The 19,804-nt window shown below is 38.6% G+C and overlaps 3 protein-coding genes across 3 annotated transcripts in view; all 3 read right to left on the bottom strand.

Annotated features, from left to right (window-relative positions):
• Positions 1-5,682, bottom strand: part of LOC106707400 (DE-cadherin) — a 193,230-nt gene extending 187,548 nt beyond the window's left edge. Inside the window, exon 1 of the mRNA XM_014516041.2 lies at positions 4,901-5,682. Coding sequence (XP_014371527.2) covers positions 4,901-5,003 — 103 coding nt within the window. The 5' untranslated portion in view covers positions 5,004-5,682. The remainder of the gene's footprint in view (positions 1-4,900) is intronic.
• A 463-nt stretch (positions 5,683-6,145) lies between these two features.
• LOC106721153 (spondin-2) lies at positions 6,146-14,378 on the bottom strand. Its single transcript, XM_014516040.2, has 10 exons — positions 14,216-14,378; positions 11,388-11,572; positions 10,158-10,372; positions 9,614-9,808; positions 9,103-9,309; positions 7,904-8,164; positions 7,158-7,338; positions 6,887-6,926; positions 6,490-6,664; positions 6,146-6,232 (listed from the first exon to the last, which is right to left on the bottom strand). The coding sequence occupies exons 1-10, from the start codon at positions 14,239-14,241 to the stop codon at positions 6,146-6,148; spliced, it is 1,572 nt and encodes a 523-aa protein (XP_014371526.2). The 5' UTR covers positions 14,242-14,378.
• A 2,710-nt stretch (positions 14,379-17,088) lies between these two features.
• On the bottom strand, positions 17,089-17,667 carry LOC123721952. Its single transcript, XM_045682315.1, has one exon. The coding sequence runs from the start codon at positions 17,665-17,667 to the stop codon at positions 17,089-17,091; it is 579 nt and encodes a 192-aa protein (XP_045538271.1).
• Positions 17,668-19,804: the final 2,137 nt, after the last annotated feature.

Genomic DNA, 19,804 nt, shown 5'->3' with positions numbered 1-19,804 from the left:
TTCATCTGTTTCAAATTAGAACTATTTTAAGAAAGCAATAGCCATGGCAACCTATGATCTACAATTTAGAGGTCAAATAATTATTGAACATCGTTTCATACAAAGTATATAATTTTCGGTCTGATCTTACGGATCGAATATTGATTTTGGTTGTTTATTTAATACATTGATATATAATATTTGATTCATGTATTGTATGACAGTTACGAGGTTGGGTGATCGCACAATGCGAATGGATTGCATCACAACAGTTATAGTGGTTTTGTTTTTACACAAAAAACAAACAAAACGTACAGAAGAAATGACTGAAGTCTTGTTATTTTTCTGAGAGAACAGATCCTTGAATATAGAATTTCTAAATACAAATTTTTATGTAAACAAAAAATTTGAACTGCGATAAATTTTGCTAGGGTTTTACATTTTAGTCACGAAACTTCATAATGCCAAAAAAATCTGCTATTAAAAATTATACTTTAAGCCCAGAGTATTATTAGCCTTAGACCCCGACAATTTCAATTGCAGTGATAAACATAATTATCTTAATTCTATGTATGTATGTATGATACATTTTGTATCAAAACTCTTTTTACTTGACGTTTCTAAATCATATAACAAAACCGCAAGGTAAAAAGAGCAAAATTAAACAGACATACTTCACAAAACAAGGAAATGGAAACGTTAATATAAGATTATAAATATACAACGTAAATACGATTATCATCATCTGTTTGTACAAATTTCCTTATTGCCTGAAGCGAGAGACAAAAACATTTTCATGTAACAAAGAATTAAATACACTGGTATATTAAGACTGGATAGCAGTAATGTTATTAGCAGCGAAATGAGATAAGATCATATTCGTATCGCTTGCGTGAATAAATGAAGTAGACAATCGAGTAAAATCGAAATGACAATGAGTTTCCACTTCTGAAATACTTGTATAAAACGGTATTGGTTTGTTCTTCTGAAAAATACTTGCTACATCTTTGTTCATCGCTTACTTGACTTGTTTAATAGTATTTGAACTGACAATTCTTAGAAATCTTTACTGTTGTACTCAGTGTTTTAAGGTCACTAAGGGCCGCATAGTGTAGACTTCTCATACTAAATGTCCACTTCACCTAATAAAGTAGACCAATTCTCTGAGTAGAGTAGTTTATGTGTTAAACTTGTTACTTTACAACTTTGCATTTATTACGTTATTACAGTTTCACACAGAAAGTGAACAGTAAGACAGTGCACCTCGTGTGAAACAGGCATAATGTTTCAAATTGTACCTTATTGAACAAGTAATTTTCTGGGTTGGTATGTACGTAGGCGCGACCGCCCGAAGCAAAAACATCAACACAAAGCGTACCTTACATAAATTACGATGAAGAAACATATTTAACTTATTAATCTACTATTATTATGCTATATCTACATTTAATCTATTAACATAATTAATCGGTATATTATACCAAAATATGTTTTTATGCACTATATTAAAAAAGATTTTTTTAATTGTGCACACACCAAGTCGCGGGCTACTGCTACTATATCGTATATTTTGTAATAAGAAAACGAAATACGAACTTTTTTCCCGACCAGAGACAAATTACTGAGGTCCTTGGGTGTACAAAACACTTTTTATTAGAATAACTTTTTTCCACTTCTTTGACGGTTTTTAGGCTTTAGACATTTATTAAAAGAAACTTACGTAATATAATAAGTTATTTTAAAGGTATTAAGGCGTGACGTAAGAAAAATAATAATTTATGTTGCGACATATCGCATTGGTGACTGATTTTTTAATTACTGGACTCTATCCGCGCAGAATTAAAAAAAAACTTAATAAGTAGCCTATGTGTTCTTCCAGACTATGTTCTACATCTGTGCTAAATTTCATCAAGACCCGTTGATTCGTTCCGGGGATACCATCAAACAAACCGTCCATCCATCTAAAATTTCGCATTTATAATTAGTAAGATAAGTCATTATTTGGAGTCTACGTCACCGATTATCATATCCCAGGATCTTGCCAAACGGAACTAATACTTTTCCGAACACTCTAGAGTTCTAGAGTATGGATGTACATACGTGCTACTTTTTTTTTATAAGCAGCCCATATAATCAAAAGGTTACAGACTCTTCAACTGTTCATTTCTTTTGGCAATTATAAATATGTGACCTAAATAAATTTTAACAAAACTGTAAGAAAGATAAGATAATCTTAATAGAGTTAACATTATAGTTGTTTTAGGCTAATTACAGAATAGTCTCAAACAGATAATATTCTGTCTTTAATAATAATTAAGGACAGAATTATTGAAAAATATAAGATAAGTTCTGTAGAGTACCATATTACAAATAAAGGTTAATTAACTAGTTTTTCTATATGTGTTTCTGTTAATAACGAGATGTTAATTGCTTACTCCATTGTTGAAAAAATGCAGAGAAAGTAACGAGTATCCTCATATATTTATTATTTAAGACAAAGGAACTTCCTTCAATTTTTATGTTTATTTGCTACACTTATACAGAAGTAGGGTAATGTTTTAGCATGTACATTGCGATTCAAATATAATTGTGCATGAACTCTCGCCATACTGTGACGTCTTAACTTAGTTTACGCATATCATATTTGTTTAAATCTGTACTTTTTTTAGCGTATTTTAGCACCACGATTTAAATCATACTTATAATATAAATGCGAAAGTTTATATGATCCATCCATGTTTGTTTGTTATAAGGCATCTATGTACGTGGCTACTTATGAAGTTGTTTTTATTCCAAGCGAACAGTAGCGGGCGACAGCTAGTACAAAATAAATCTTACCAACATTATAAATGCGAAAGTTTACTACAAAACGACTTAACGGACTTTAATGAAATTTGGCACAGATAATATATAACATTGCCCGGAAGAACATATTATAGTCTACTTACTAAGTTGTTTTTTAATTCCGCGCGGACGAAGTCGCGGACAAAAGCTTGTAATAAATAAATATTAAAATAAATGCTTTATTGCATTGTTGAGGTTTAAAGTTCGTGTATATAGTGTGATTGAACCTTGTTACTCGGGTATTGGTATACATTGTGGTTTAATTCGAACTAACAATGGGTACGTCGTGCGCACGGCTACCTTTCACCGAGGCAACTTCATCGCCGATCTGTTATTGTAACCCAACTACAAGGGCTCGCCACTCAACCTATCATTTTGTATGCTTAACTTGTAAGAACGAACGCTTTGTTTAGGAAGATGCTATTGAAATTTATTTAAAAAAAACATGCCCTGCATAATTTATATATTAGATTTGTATTTGCTACCTCGATTAAATCGCTATCGCTAAATTTATAAACTTAGGTTAAGTTTTACAACATGGCGGCCTTAAAAAGAGGTAATAATGTAGATCTTTAATTTTTCAACATAATTCATTACAATTTTTATTTTAAGATACTTGTAGCTGCCAGCGACTTCGTACACACGTAATTAAAAAAAATCTCGTAAATAATAAAAATATTGCCTATGTAACCCGGAGACAGCATAGCTTCCAAACTACTGAAATTCTTTGAAACTACTGAACCCACTACTACTGAACGAAGTAGTTTCGAAGCATATTTAATGCAAACAATCAAATCGTTTTTGTTTATAATATTAGTATATAGATAAATACTTATTAATAATTACTATTTGCTTTATAGTTATGCTGCATTAAAATTACTATATTACATTTTACTCACTCCTATTTCAAACGCATCAATGTTAAATACTAAAATGAACATTAATTTAGTAATAAATAAGTAGCCTCGAAAAGATTACAAGTAAATGTAAATAAGACGCATGGCATAAATTTGTTCAGTGAGAAATAAATCCATCGTTAAAAGTCGTCGTAGCATAAACTTTTTCAACAATATTAAACTTCAAAGCAACAAAAATAAGAAACTCGAAAACTTCATAGTTGTACCCAACAACACGACGAAGGGCGTTCATACCTCAATAATTCTGTTTTTATAATTTGTAAACTTTAATTTTTATCTTACTAATATTATAAATGCGAATGTTTAGATCGATGGATGGATGTTTGTTTGGAGGTATCTCCGGAACGGTTCAACGGATCTTAATCAAATTTGGCATAGTCTGAAAGAACACATAGGCTAAGTTTTTTAATAAGATTTTTAATGCCGCGCGGACAGAGTCGCGGGCGACAGCTAGTATTACTATATACGATGAGTAACAGTTATTGTAGGTAGATTATCTTATTTTCACATAGTTGCGAAATAAGTAATAAATTTAAAGAGCATAAGAATTGTAAATAAGACGTTAAGCAAATCTAGTGCTATGTGTATATTCTTTGATATTTAAATATTATTTATAGGCACAATTATGATATCTTTAAAAGAAAAATACCACACGTATTCAAGGCGTAACAATCCAGTAAAATTAAATATTCATATTTTTACTTAAATAGATTGACGTCATGAATACTGAATTGTTTTGACAACTGAATTGCTGAGTATGCTTTTTTACTTTATCCGTTACATTTTCTTGTTGACTTATATCTCGAGTGTTTATTACGTTTCGTGGTATCACAAGATTGTGAAAGGTAGTCATTGATTTGTACTTGGAAGGAAACGAACACTTATCGTGGAACAAAATGTGAACGTATCACAGACACCCGGACATGTAACGAGATATCAATCACCGTTTCATTCTCGAGAAAGTAAATAGATGTATACTATCTTGTTTATGAATTTCTAAGAATTATGACGTCATGTTAAAAACACCGAACTCTTAATGGGCTATTTCGACTAGCAAACAATAGACCGTCGAACAAACGAACAAAGAGCGGGCGACAAACATAGGGCAGGGCCATGCGCGTGCACAGGTAAGAAAACTTATAGCCATCTTTACAGCCTACCTTTAGTGTACTGGGACGACGCCACCGCAAGCGAGCCGAGCAACAGCGCGGCGAGGAAGCCCCTCTCTACCCCGCGCGGCAACATTTTCTTCATTAACTTCATAGCAACTTTTAACACGTCACAAAAGTAACAACTTGTCACAAGCCTCTAGGGTGCACTCAAAAAGTTTTGGGATTACACTAAACAAGCTCACTATCACAAAATTCAAACGCACATCCATTTGAAAAATGTCCGTTTATCCGATAAAGGTAACCGCTTCGCACGAGTCGTGGGACGAAGCATACAGGTAAAGTGAGTAAGCCTATTAAGTTTCTATAACTTAAAACTACTTATTTAAGGTGTTCTAAGTTAACTAAAAACTATAGACCGCGATCGTCGCGGTAGTTCTTCCTAATTTAAGGTTTGAAAACTTCACATATTTTCGTAAAATAACTTCGAAGTACGGAGTGAACAACGATGCAACGGAAGACACGACCGCCTCGCGCATCGTTCGCGGCAGACTAGCGTGAAGTGAGTGAACAATCAACAAGTTGCGATCGCGCGAAGCAAGGCGAGGCGGACCGTTGCAGGTCGAGCATGCGCCATCCGTGGCTATGTTCATACTTGACTAGCGCAACAATGTGGTCTTGCTGCGATCTTGCCGCGCTCCCTTTGCCCATCACGGTTGGCGAACGCGAATCTTTCAAACCTGTTTGTTTTCGCGCAAAAAAACGACTATATCCAGAGTGATTCCAGGCGCAACACAAGTACAACTAAAACTATTGTAAAGTACCTACGTTGCACACGTAAACCTACCTTAATTATTTTAGGATAAACTACCTACTTAATGCAATTATTGTTGAAGGTATCTTGTTCATTTTTAAGTGTTCAAAATAGTAAATATATTAAATTTTATAGGCAATCTACAAGAGAATAAGAGCAAAAAAATGTTTAGATTCAATTTAAATTTTCTTAAAACCTTTGGACTGCTTATTTCGTATTTGGTGCGTATTTATGCAAACAAAATTAAAGTACATACTATATAGTCTATGCATGTTGTGCCTTTATATTTAACCTATGCCAAGTTCTTCCTCTCTCTCTCTCTCTCTGCTATCTATGTTTCTGACAAGAAGTGTTGTCTTTTTCCTCCTATTGCAAATCCTTTATAAGTCTGCATATAATAAAGTATAATTATCCACCACCGCCATTTTATTGCAACAAAATTAAACATACGTTTTTGCTAATAATTTTTATTTTCTTTTTTTTCAGCAACTAACATAACAAGCTTGGGACTGCATCAACACATGTTCTTCTGGACAACTTATCCTATCTCGTGGCGCATTTACATTGTTCTGCAAAAAAAAAACATAATGTGAGTAACTAAATTGCTATGTACCTGTTTTATACCAAGGCCAAACCATTGTATAAAAAGTAGTGACAGTATGTTTTGATACAAGTGTTAGAACAATGGGAACCCAAATCTGTAGCGCTGCACTCGCTAAAAGGTGACTAAGATATACTTCCCTTAGTGTAGAATTAGTTTAAGAAGCTTACACTAAGCTACTGTTTATGTAATCAATAAAAGGCTGTATAAACTTTTTTTACTTACAGAATATATGCTGTGATCATTATCTAGTCTTGATCGAGTTCGTATTTGGGTACCGAAGCCGCAGAAGCCTTCATCAGGGACGCATGGTGACCACTCATACCAATCACTGAACGTGCAATGATCTTTATTTGCATGCAGCTTGGATTCCAGTACTCTTGGTTCTTCAACTACATCCCTGAACAAGAAATAGATTTTTTATATAAGCAAGTAAGTTAAAAAAATAATCTTATTGCAGCACTCACAGACATTTTACGGTCACTGTAGATTTAGTATGAGTAATCAACACTAAGTTTGCTATCGTTGGAGATTCAGTTTAAAAGAATAGAATTGCTTGACTATAGCGGGTGAAACGCCATCTGTATTAATTAAATAAAATTACCAAAACGCGTTTACTTACGATTCTTGTTCGTTTTGTACATCGCCTTCAGTTTGCGGCTCTGGAATTAATACATGCTTACATTTTTTATTTTAAATATATTTTCAAACGATAAATATTGCAATAGCATTAGCTGTTACTAGAATATGCCTTCTCGAATAAGGACGTTACGTTAAAAGTGTAATAATTTTTAATGGAACCTAAATTAATGTAGGGTCTATGTTATTAAAAATGATGATGTATAATCTAAAATTAATTGTCTAATATTAACTTTGTAATAAAACATTTTTACCTTGCCCTTCGTCGTTACAATTTCGTCCTTTTATCGGGTCAACGGACAGCCTTTTGAGGTGTAGGTAGGCGAAGGGCTTCAAATCGTTCAAGTTCATCTGATAGAAAGGCGACTCGCTGTTAAAAGACCCTATTTCCACTCTGTCAATGTTGTCCGTCGGGTTTGTTACCGATTTTGGCGACTGTAAAAACATTCAAATTTATTTTCTTTGTTCTCGTGAAAACATTTCATACGTATAAAGATCATATTATATCGTAATAATCATATCAAAGATACATAATAATATACGTTTTAATTATAAAAAATAGTTTATTGCAGTACTAGGGCTTAAGCCTTTAAAAAATTATTTTACATATCTATGTATATAAAAGAAAGTTGTGTTAGTTACACTATTTATAACTCAAGAACGGCTGAATCGATTTGACTGAAAATTGGTGGGCAAGTAGCTTAGAACCAGGAAACGGACATAGGATAATTTTTACCCTGTTTTCTATTTTTTTATTCCGCACGGACGGAGTCGCGGGTAAAAGCTAGTTTATTATATTCACGTCTAATTGTTATAAGAATTTCATTAAGTAGTATGAAATAAATTATATTTATTAGTTTAACCGACAATCTGTCGATTCATAATTTCCATATTCACACTACTAGCGCCATCTTGTAAACGCTAATATAACTTAAATAATTATATGAAACCTTTCTATTGAAACACTGCGTTAAAATTGTTTGTTTTGTTAGTTTAATACCTCGTAAGATACACCATCCATGGTACCCGCATCCCATGGATAGAGCGGCATTTTATATTCCTTTAGCCAACCATTGCGTGTGCAGAGCTCGAACCTTGAGGCGCCCAGGAACCAATCCGGCGACGGCTTGATGGCCACAACCACTGAGAACATGTGGTGTATACTATCCGCTCTGAATAACGCATAGGATGGCTCAAACATTTCTGGATGATGACGTCTCTTCCCTCTGATAAGCGTTCTAGTACCACCAGTTGCTGACATCTGCAAAATATACTTCATACATGGGTACAAGTAACAACAACATAATTCACGTCTGTGACTCAGAGGGAAACGCAGAGATCATAGAATTACTTTTGCGCGGTACAAACTGACAAACTTTAAGGTTTCCAACTTTTATTTTTTATTAAAAATATTTGCAAGGAAGCGTAAAATTTTGTTTTATCAAGCGTTATATTTAAAAAATTTAAAACAAAATTTAACAAACTTTAAATTTTAACACTGTAAATAAATTTATTAAAGCATTTTTTCATAAATTCACGATACAAACTATTGTAAGGAACGTTTTTGAATGAATATTTTATTCATGAGAACAGAATCGCATTTCATTTGGAAACTTTTGTGAGAACGTTCTGCGAACGAAATGAACTGGACTTTACTTTGTATGGAGTTCAAATCAGGATTCGCAATAAAGTTGCATTTTGTGCGTTTATTTGCGTATATTGTACGTTCACTAGAAGCAGTAATTGAACTCTAACTCAATGGATTAGGGATGGCATTTGAATGTAAAATGTGATAACATCGAGGTGTCGTATTAAGCTGTTGATTTCGTGCATTGCACTACATGCTCCTCTCAATTAGATAGTCAGAACAATATGAGAACATGAAATGCTCAAACTTTATTGTTTTCTGTAAGGCACCATAAAGTGACAAGAGTTAGAAATATACTTGCAGTCTTATACAACACTTTAAGCTAGCATTTTAAAAAACAGATACACGGACTGCATCAAACAGTCCATATCGTCAGCTCCTCCATACATGCACCGCAGTTTTTTACTGATAAAAAAGTTAACAGCGGCCATCTGCCGATTCCCTAGAGCAGTCCGTACTGATGTGTAGCGTTCCGTGTATTGCGGCCCTTAGTTGATCCATATACACTGCAGCTGTACGGTAAAAAGTAGCTCCCTTATACGAATACTTACAGTATTAATAATATCTCGTTCAATAACAGTGATATTAGCGTCTTCAGCCAGTAACTTGAGTCCAGGACTGGCAGGTGTGCCTAGCTGCCACAGAGTATAGTCGTAGCCATGCGAGGCCCCTACCATGTGGCTATAGCCGTTCTCATCCGGCTTGCTCGGGTAATAACGAGGATGTGTTAATCTTGACCAGTGACCTTTGAACACGATCTGAGGAAAATTAACACTTATAGCACTTCGAATATCTTTTGCATATAAATATTACCAAAGTGAAGAGAGTTTTTTTTGTTTCCAATCATGTCTTTCTTTAATCTGGTATGTTCTATAAATAAAGTTCAGAACGCATATAGCATCGGCAGGCGTCTTTTGATTACTATTGCTTTTCCTCATTTTCAAAAAAACAATCGGTTTTGTTTGAAAAGTAATTTGTGAGCTATTAATAAATGTATTACGTCACTAACCACCAATGAAACTATTGTTTCGTTTGCATTTTTCAATCAATAGTTATACCTACTTCGTATCTTGCTTCACTGTTTAGTTCACAGTTCTCCACGGTGGGATGTGGAGCGCTGTCTAAAGGTCTTCTCGTATCTTTCTTCAGTAAAATTGTCAAATCATCATCGCTGTACCATGTCTCTTGATTCTCGGCGACGGTCGCGCGCAGTCTTACTATTTGTTTCGGACTGTTTTTAGGTGATACCCAATGTATCTGAAAGTTAGTGTACTTAGTCGAATGGCGATTTCTACGAAGTACATAGGAAGATTAAGAAAACTTAAATAATTTTATCTGTAGCGTCGTCAAAATGTCAACGAGCAAAACAAAAAAAAAAAAATTTACCCTGAATATTTTTAACATAAGGGAAGTTCGGACCTGCCTGCCTCGCAAGAAACACTACAGCGTTCACAGTTTACTAGTGGAAAATATACTAATCTGCTATAAATGGAGTAAAGAAACTCCACTTTTTTTAGAAGGTCGTCCCCATTCCATTCTCTTATTTAGTATTTCGGTAGTAGGCATCGACAATTAGCGTAGGTACCTCTTGCAGCTCGTTACGTACCTCTACATTTTCCTTATCAAAGTTATCAGCGCTTTCGACAGAGTTGAAGCATTTTTCACTGTATCTCGACTGTGGGTTATCAGCGAGTGTTTTCAAACTACCGACATCTACCGGCACTTGTTCGTATTCATTAATGCTGTTGTCCACATCTGGATCCTCCACTGTTATCATGAACCAACGGAAAGGACGTGTTTTGTTCGTTGTTTTGAGTATTACTAAAATTAAAATTGTAAATTGAGTAATGCATAATACAGATCATGTATAACGTCGGTTTTAATTAAGTTTCCTCTGCCTAAACATCTGTGTAAAAACACATTTTCATAATAAGTGACAACATATTTTCTGACAGCTATAGCGGCAGTAGAAACTCGCAGCGCATATTTGTATTACTCTGTTTCATTACCATCCTTCCTTTCGATTATGCTAGGTATGTTCTGACTTTAATAAAATTACAATGTCGTTTTTGTTCTAATAATGTTTTTTTGATAGTCTTTTAAACTAAGAATTGTTTGTCTTTTTTGACTAAGTCTTTGTTTTAACTTTTGAAGGACAGGAAACTGACTTAAAAATGTAGAAATTGTGTAGGCTTGTCGAATCAAAGCGTAATAGGTCATGTGAAAAACTGTGATTTATCACGTTTGAGGAATAGGCGTAGTTTAAGGGGCTGTCTAGCACCTCTTTAAGAATGTCTGCAGAAAAAAACGATGTCTACTAATCCATTTGCTGTAATTATATCCAATTGTTATTTTTATGCACACAATTATTATTTTTTTCTCTTACATTTTAATTAAGGTGACGCCTACCACATTTAAATAGCAATAAAACAGAACTCAATTTTTGTGTACTATAACTCGAAGGAATTAATAAAAATATTTAATACTCGCACAGCTCACCTCAAGTATTCTCCTACTAGGGTGAATTCTTAAAATGCTTAGAATACGCAACTATAAGTCTAGATTTAAATTAACATATGACAATCCAAAGTGAGTTGAATGTGTAGAAATAACTTATTATTTTACTTGCAACATATATTATTTAAGTTGCAAGTTTTAGTGTTCAAGTTTTATATATCTGTATAATTTTGGGTTAATAGAAAGAAGATTATTTATCCGCAATATTTAATTGTATGACATATTAAGTTACATTTAAAATTAAAGTTGTAAATATTAAAGCGGAATAAACATAGTCACTCGACTGCACAACAAAAATAAATATGCAATATGTACTTACAAACATACGTTTGATCAGGTAAATAAACATCTTGCATATCATTGTCTTTTCTCTCAACGGACAGTTTGAACAGTCCCTTATTCTCACTAGGCTCTTCGGCGGTCGCTTGCGGCGGTGTTTGATCACATTTTACCAGCTTACCACTGACCTGTACTGTGTTCAATAACACTAACATATTAACGCATCTGCAAAATAGAATTCCGCGTTATTTTAACAAAAAGTAAACAACTTTGCTACTTATCATTTAGTGGACAGAGATGTTATATTTCTTTTTAACATATAGTTATAAGCAGTATAAATTTAACGTCTAGACATTTCTTCATTCATACAATACCTATGCTTTTCGGTTACGGATATACTCTTAATATATAATTATGTTTCACTTATTACGTATGTTTTAGTTTATAACATTATTAGAAATCTTATTACTGTTATTAGTGCTTATAAGTGGCAATAGTATAAGAATGACTTGCAGTTTCTAGGAACAAGCGAGTAATTTCTTAGGTTATTATTGAGTATAAAACATTTTAGAACGTCATATACCTAATTAGTAAAGGCAAGTAACTTCCTCGGGAGGAAATTCCTGTGAATGTTCGCGCTAAGATCTGAGAAGTACAAGTTTTGATTACTTCGGAGACTCCGCTTCATTTCGTTTGTTAAAGGGGTCAATGGCGTATAGTACCTACCCGGGACTTAAGTTGGCACGTCCGGCAGAGGATTACACTTGTTCCCTACGCGCCAACTTATCGGTGTTACATGAATATGACTTGATGAATTCAAATTATAATTAAGTATTAAATGCCATATAATCTCTTTTCTTATATTTGATCGAAATGCTAAGTAATTGCCAAAAAAACTTAAAATCGGATCAAGATTTTAATGCTTATGGTTACCATGAGCGTAAAGAACTCAAGATATTATCAGAAATGGAACAAAAAACGAAACAAGATATGATAGGCAAAATTAGTTTATTGCAAATGATGTAAGATATAAGGTAAACGAGTAAAAGTGATAAATATCGTTGTCTTTTAAAGACTTACTCAGTAGACAGGGATTGCCTCAAAACATGAAAATGGCATAATATTAAAAACAAAGTTCCTCGACAATAAGCTTTAAAATTTTATACATAATTAATTTTGCAATGCAACCCCTGATGCAGCTTGTAAATTGAAAAACCCAGTGAAAATGACGTAGATTTCATTTTATATACGACACTTTTCGGCGAACGGCCATAGTTAGTGATACTAAGCCTATTCATACCTGGTCCGTTGATAATAATTAATGCAAAGAAATATAACAGTCTCTTTAAACAGGACCGGCTTTACTCTGAAAAAACTATGACAAAAAGGCTACGGAAATTTACATTTGTGATATTCAGCGTCCGTCCCTTGGCGGTAGTGAAAATTATTTTTCGATGCGCTCATTGAAGATTCCGGATTCCTCACCTGTTTCTCATGAACTTGGTCACCAAGAAAGTTTTTATAAATCAAGTCTTACATAAAACTGTCTTCCACCAGAAGGTATGTCATTAGATTTCCCCGAAACCGAAAAAAACACCTATTTATATAATGACCCTAAGACGGTCACTGCACTGAGACTGCTTTTAGGCGAATCTTACACCAAGTTATTTTTAAGCTACAAAGAAGACAATGTCATAAAACATCTCTAGTTGTTGTGAACACCGTATTGCTCCGCGACCCAATTCCGCTGTAGTTTCGCTAAAAGGCGCTAAAATTTTTTGTATTGTGCACCCAATTGAATATATTTAGTTATAATCACTGAAAGGGGTTAAAAATAAGTCAACACACATGACTTAAAGCAAAAATTTTGTAATATAATTAAACAAAATACGGCTTAAAATCGTACACTGGATCTAGTAAACACATTCGAACCGGGATAAGCGAGAGTACAAGGGAGAGCGTTATTTTTGTTGTTCATAGAGGTGCCTCTCTTATCCGAGTTTCTCAGTTATGGAGATCGTCCGTCGAGACCGGACAAGGACTCTCGCTTATAGAGGTTTCTTACTTATCTAAGTTTGACTGTAGTAGAAGTTCTCTAAACAACAGTTAGTTTTATTTTGAAAACGTAGTTTGCTTTACAATATAATTTAAAATTGGTAGTGTTACGCGATAGTATGAGGCACTAACAAGTAGTAAGATTACAGATTAAGATTAAACTCTCTTCTTCATTTGATACAACTGCACTTGCCCGGACTAGAAACATCATTAGAGCGTAAGGAGTAAGGGTACGAAACTCTGCTCTTAAGATTTCTCTATTAACGATAAAGCGCCACTAATTATTACGACCTGATTTTTACGTGAAATTCAAAACTCTTAATCTGCCTGTATATTTACGAAAAGTTATTTTAAATTCACAATTTTTAAGTCGTTGTAATTAAAAAATACAGACGGATTAAAATTCTCTTGAAATAAATTTAAACTATTTTAATAATTCGATAGGATAAAAATAAGGGATAAAAATTGAGCCATGTCAGACCGAAAAGTGTTTACAGCATTTGTTAATTATAAAATATAACTATATAACTATTGAAATATAATAATTTAAGTACCTTCGTGTTGGAACAAATTTTATTTCTTACTTAAATTAAGGGTCACCGTAAAGTCTGACCTGTTACTATTTTAAATTTGATGTCACTGTATTTAATAAGAACATTGACTTGAGCTAACCACATTCTAATGTAATTATTTAATTAAGTAACATTTAATCGTACTTTCAGATTAAAGTACTTTGCTAGATGCTTGATGAAAATAAATGATGCTTTTGCCATTTTAAAATCATTACCATAAACAAAAGAACTTTATACGTACGTTAACCAAAATATTGACATTTGCATCTTCTTTCCCCCCAACTAATAAGAAACGTCAGTTACACTCAATTTCCACAGAGTATAAAATTAAAACAAACTTTTTCCATAGCGGGAAAATATTCCTTTTTGAAAACCAAATATATCGAAATAAATTCAATATGAAGCAATCTTGTTGGTTATCGCGGCGTCAACTAAACGCGGTCTACTCAAAATAAACCAAACGGCGCGGTTTTCTGGCATTATGCCAGGCTAGGGGCGCCATATTGACATTTTGCGGCGGGAAGACCAAGACTAAATTATAAAACTAAAGTTGTGGCATGTTGTTTCTTAGTTGGGAATTCAACGCAACTAGGCGCTTAGTAAGTTATTTCGAATTCAATTCTTTTCAACTCAACTTACGCACGTTATTCATACACACTACAGAGAATCATTAGAGATTAGCCAAAAAAGCAAATATAATTAATAATAACTTATAAATTAGCTTGTTTGTTCTTCCAGGCTATGTTCTATATCCGTGCCAAATTTCATCAAAATCCATTGAGCCGTTCCGAAGATACCTTCAACAAACCATCCACTTAAACATTCGCATTTGTAATATTAGTACGATTACTGATATCAATGTCAAATGAGGCAATCACTTGAAATACGAGTAATTAAATATGCATTCTAATATATCTATGACATTTTATTTTAAAACATAAAAGTAAAACAAATAGGCTTCAATATCCCATTTGATGCAGTTTTGACACATCTCTGTCGCTTCTTTCACATTGCAAGTATTGAGCTTTGAAAAAGCGTGATAAACGTGGTTAGGACGGTCCATTTACTCAAATTGGTATTTTAATATTGCTAACAACAACATATTTTAATATTATAAATTACCGTAAACACGAGGAATGTAAATTTTAAACATTAAAAAATACATATAAACAAAGTAAGTCGGGAGTGGTGTGTCCGTGTAAAGTATGCAGTTGGTATACTCCCGAGGTCGGGCGCCTCTTGCACTTTATGCTTTTGAATTCTAACCTCTTTAAGTAGAAAAGCCAATGCGCATTCTCGGTTCAACAGATAAAGCATTCCTTTCAGAATACTAACTAAACAACTGATTTTTGTACCTTTATGCTCGTTTCTACAAGGAAATAAGAGAGTGCAAATAGTAATTGTTTTGTCTATCTTTAACAACGATTATGAATTGATTAAATCGTTTATTCAACACAAAACTCCTATTTCAGATTATTTGCATCCCTTAATCTGCTGACTTGTCCTGACTCGACCGACTCAAGCGCTTCATTTAAAATATTAAACTAATATTACTTTTAGGTAAGTACTTACTTATATGAAGAATATTAGTTTATCTGTTCTGTTGTACAAAAAGATAACTTGTTATATGCTATATTTTACAATTTTATTTTATAATAGCAAAAACGACGCATTTTGGTTTTAAATTCAAGTATATTTTATTTAAGTAACCCCCTTAAATATAATCCTGCTCTACTTATAAATGGTTATTCACATTTAATAAGCTAAAGAAAGGATGCTTTAATAAGATACATACATGTCACAACTGGCCCTAGCACAAAAGGACTGGCATAGCTCATTAAAAATGTCTTTAAGACGCGCAGTTTCATTTGTAGAATGACTAAACGTTGCTATCCCGTCATTAGCGTGGATTTGTTCTACATCTCTTTGGATTTAACCTTTCTGTCCCTTTTTAATAATAAGACCAAAAAAGAACCTCGACTGACTGTACTCTGTAAACACTATCGTGAAAAAATCCATTCCAGTCAATCGCTACTTGGATATTGGACGACAGGTCAAGAAGTGGTCGCCTTCGGTCTGTTAGGACTCCACCAGTGATAAAAGCTGTGAAGGCGCGAATTCAAAGAAATCCCAAACGTAAGCTGTTGGCCCTTCAGATGGGGTTAAGCAGAACCACGGTGAAAAGAGTGTTAAATGAAGACTTAGGGCTTCGTGCATATCGAAGAAAAACAGGACTCGTCTAATGGACCTGAGACTGAAGAGATGCCGCGCTTTGTTGAAGCAGTACACGGGAAAAAATATCGGGAAATTCTTTTTTCGGATGAAAATTTTTCCTATACCTTACATTACAAACTTTTTTCTACTACCCTACAATTACATAATAAACTTTTTTCTACTACCCTACAATTACATAATAAACTTTTTCTACTACCCTACAATTACAGAATAAACTTTTTTCTACTACCCTACAAATTCTCACAGTCACATATATAATGGTGGATGGTGGGAGACTCTTACAGGAACGTCCTATGGAGGAGAAAGAGTCACACATAATTGTATTAATGATAATTGGTGGTTTGTCCAATTTTTCATAAAGAAAAGTTGTGTTGACTCAATCGTGGTGGGGATATGACTTGAGCTTATATAAACCCTTGCTCGTCAGTCTGACCATCAGTCTGAAGCAGATACTCGGAGTAGCAAGACGTGGCTACAGGTAAGTGACTATTGATTTTTTTAATTAATTTTTTAATCAAACTTTAATATCTGACTTTTTTTTTTTTTGTTGACGCGGGGAATGCATTTACGCACTTCGCCGTCCGTGCTGCGGGGGCAGCAGGGACGGTTTCGTGTGGGACTCGCCGGCCGCAAAAGGCGACCGGAATACCCACTAAACCCCGCGGTGTTCTCCTTCGCCTGACCGGGCCGTGGCATCTACGTTAGTTTATCCACGACCCGGCTAGGGGAGCCCCTTGGTAGGGGCTCGACACGTGTATGGAGGGACTGTTTTTAACACCCCCTCCCATCACCCTATGATGCCCTCCCTCGGAACACAGGAGAGAGGGCATCCGCCACATTCGGCGCAGCAGGCCCCCCGGCCTGCCGCGCGTGGCCACCTCAAATTGGTTGAAGGGCCGCGGCGTACCTCGTACGCCGGCGGCCCCTCGCTGGGGCCCTGCGGGGCGGCAGCGTCTCGCTGGCGCGTTCCCGTTCCCGCAGGGCTTTTCTCTTGGCCGCCATCACCTCGCGTGCAAACGAGGCGATGGCGGCCCAGCTCTGTTCGCTGTCGGCCATCGATCTTACAACGGCCGGCAGCGACAGATCGCGTCCTATTGCGCCAGTGAGGGTGGCGCGTTGAGCGTCCCAGGCCGTGCACACGGCGAGCGTATGCTCGGCCGTGTCCACGGCGCCGGTTGCGCAATGTCGGCAACCGGGATCCGACTCAATTCCCACAACTTCACACAGGTAACGGCCAAAACAGCCGTGCCCTGTGAGAAGCTGCGTCAGGAAGTAAGTCGGCTCCCGGTGCTTCGCCTCCACCCACTGGCGCAGGACGGGGCGGACAGCCTCGACGAGTCGCCTGCTCACCGAAGTGTCCGCCAACCTCTCCTCCCATCGCCGGAAGAGATCGTCACGTCCTTCCTTCCTCCAGCGTACGATCTCTTCCGGGAGGGGTTCTTCACCTCTATGCCGCATCAGGGCCCTTCTCCGGTAAACCTCCACCAGGACCCCGGCTTCGAGGTCCCGAGATGAGGCACGCTGCCTCGTACGAGACGGTGCAATACGCTCTGGAGGCCCGCTGAGCCATGGTCCGTTGCGAACGTCGCAACAGGACCATGTTATCCTTGCTCAGGGGCCTCGACGCCCAAATGGGCGCTCCGTAGAGCGCTTTAGAGCGCACCACACCGTCGTATAGGCGGCGGCATACACCGCCCGCCCCCCCACAGTTGGGGAGCAGCCTGGTGAGCATTCCCGCATACTTCACCAATTTTGGTGCAAGTATCCGGAAATGCTCACCGAACCCCCATCGGCTGTCGAGGATGAGACCAAGATATTTCATAGTCCCCCGACAGCAATGGGGGTGCCGCTCACAACGATGGAATAGCCGCGGGGGGGCTTAGTCCGAGGCCCATGGAAGAACATGGCCTCGGACTTCTCGAGGGCCACGTTGAGGCCCAGGGCCCTGATGCAGCGCACCACGTGGGCCGTGCCCGCAGTTGCGAGCACGCCCGCGTCCCGGAACGTTGGGCCCCGCGCGGTGACCAGGGTGTCGTCGGCATAACAAAGAACTTCGACACCCCGGAGATTGGCACCGCGCAGAACCCAATCGTATCCGATGTTCATTGAAGATGTGGAACACCGCACGTCATGTCCCTGCGAACTACCTGGTCTCGGGCCGGATAAAATATGGCCCGGTCGACGAAGTAGTCCGCAAGGACTCTCCTGAGGTACCCCGGGACGCGGTGGTACCTCAGCGCCTCCGCGATTGTCGGCCAGGGGATCGTGTTGAAGGCGTTCGCGATGTCCAGCGACACCGCTAACAACACTCCCCCGTGGCCGACAACCTCCTCGACCCTGTCCCTGAGTCGGGTGATGGCGTCAATGGTGGACCGCCCGCGACGGAAGCCGAACTGGCCGCCGCTCAAATTGGGCCCAACCGCCTCCATGTGCGCGACGAGACACGCAGCGAGCACTCGCTCGAACAGCTTGCACGCCTCGTCGAGCAACACGATGGGGCGGTAGGCCGACGGCGAGTCGGCCGGGCGCCCGGGCTTCCGGAGAAGCACGAGCTTACCCGTCTTCCACCGCCGCGGGACTCTTCCGGACGCCAAGCACTCCGACAACAGGGACAGCGTCTCCTCCTGAAGGACCGGCACGACTTGGGCGACGGCGCGCCCAGGGACGCCGTCTGGGCCCGGAGCGCGGTTCTTCAGCCTTAGCTTCAGAATCGCGGCTCCGAGCTCGGCCTCAGATACGGGCGGGATTTCCTCGCCCGATACGGCCGGTCTCTCAGGATCCGGCGCCGCCATCCTCGGCGGCACCCACTCCTCCCTTGCCGGGAAGAGGGAGCTGACCACCTGCTCTGTGAGGAGCGGGTCGAGAGACCTGGTTAGCGGGGGTCCCATGGTCGGAGCTTTTGGCTCACGATCTTATATGGGCGCCCCCACGGATCACGGTTCAGGCTCTCGAGCCACTCCTTCCAGGCTTCCTCCTTGGCGGCCTTTATGGCCGAGGTCAGCGCCGCACGAGCGGCCCGGTACGTGGCGAGCAGCAGCGCCTCTTGGTCCAGGTCCCTCCTGCTTCTTCTGCGGCTGCGGGTGTACGTGCGGCGTGCCACCTGACAAGCCGTACGAAGACCGGCCAGGTGAGGTCTCCACCAGTACACCCGCGTTCGCGGGAGGGCCGGACCTGCGCGTCGCATCGCCGCGTCGCAGACGCGAGTCAGTGCTCCAGCTAGTCGCTTGCACCTCGCGTCTGCGTCCAGGCCGTTCAACGTGCCATTGGCGCCCCACCTCTCCACAATGGCCGTCTCCTTGGCCAGCTCCGGGTCCAGGGTGGACACCTTCAACCGTGGGCCCTCTCCCGGCAAGAGACGGTCCGGCGTTACGGCCAAAGCGTCCGCGGGGGTGGAGACCATGTCGAACCGGATATACCGATGATCCGACAGAGTCTCCACCCCCTCCTCCACTCTCCACCTCCTCGTGCGGCGAGCCAGGGCGGGGCTAGCGAATGAAAGATCCACGATAGACCCGCCCTGACTGCGCACGCACGTCTGGGCCGCCCCCCTGTTCAGGAGGACGAGCCCCGTGGACACCGCCCAGTCCGCCAGTGT

This window comes from Papilio machaon, chromosome 18 (genome assembly GCF_912999745.1).
Source record: "Papilio machaon chromosome 18, ilPapMach1.1, whole genome shotgun sequence".
NCBI classification, from domain to species: Eukaryota; Metazoa; Arthropoda; class Insecta; order Lepidoptera; family Papilionidae; genus Papilio; species Papilio machaon.
Note: the sequence above shows the minus strand (reverse complement) of the source record. Positions and strands in the feature narration are given on the sequence as shown.

Excerpts from the sequence above, each read along its gene's own strand:
- LOC106721153 (XM_014516040.2), bottom strand. The coding sequence starts at position 14,241 with ATGCAAATGTCAATATTTTGGTTAAC. Across the intron at positions 9,310-9,613 it reads ACAGTGAAGCAAGATACGAA|ATCGTGTTCAAAGGTCACTG; the intron begins GTAGGTATAACT and ends AATTTTCCTCAG. Across the intron at positions 8,165-9,102 it reads AACGAGATATTATTAATACT|ATGTCAGCAACTGGTGGTAC; the intron begins GTAAGTATTCGT and ends TATATTTTGCAG.
- LOC123721952 (XM_045682315.1), bottom strand. The coding sequence starts at position 17,667 with ATGCGGCATAGAGGTGAAGAACCCCTCCCGGAAGAGATCGTACGCTGG.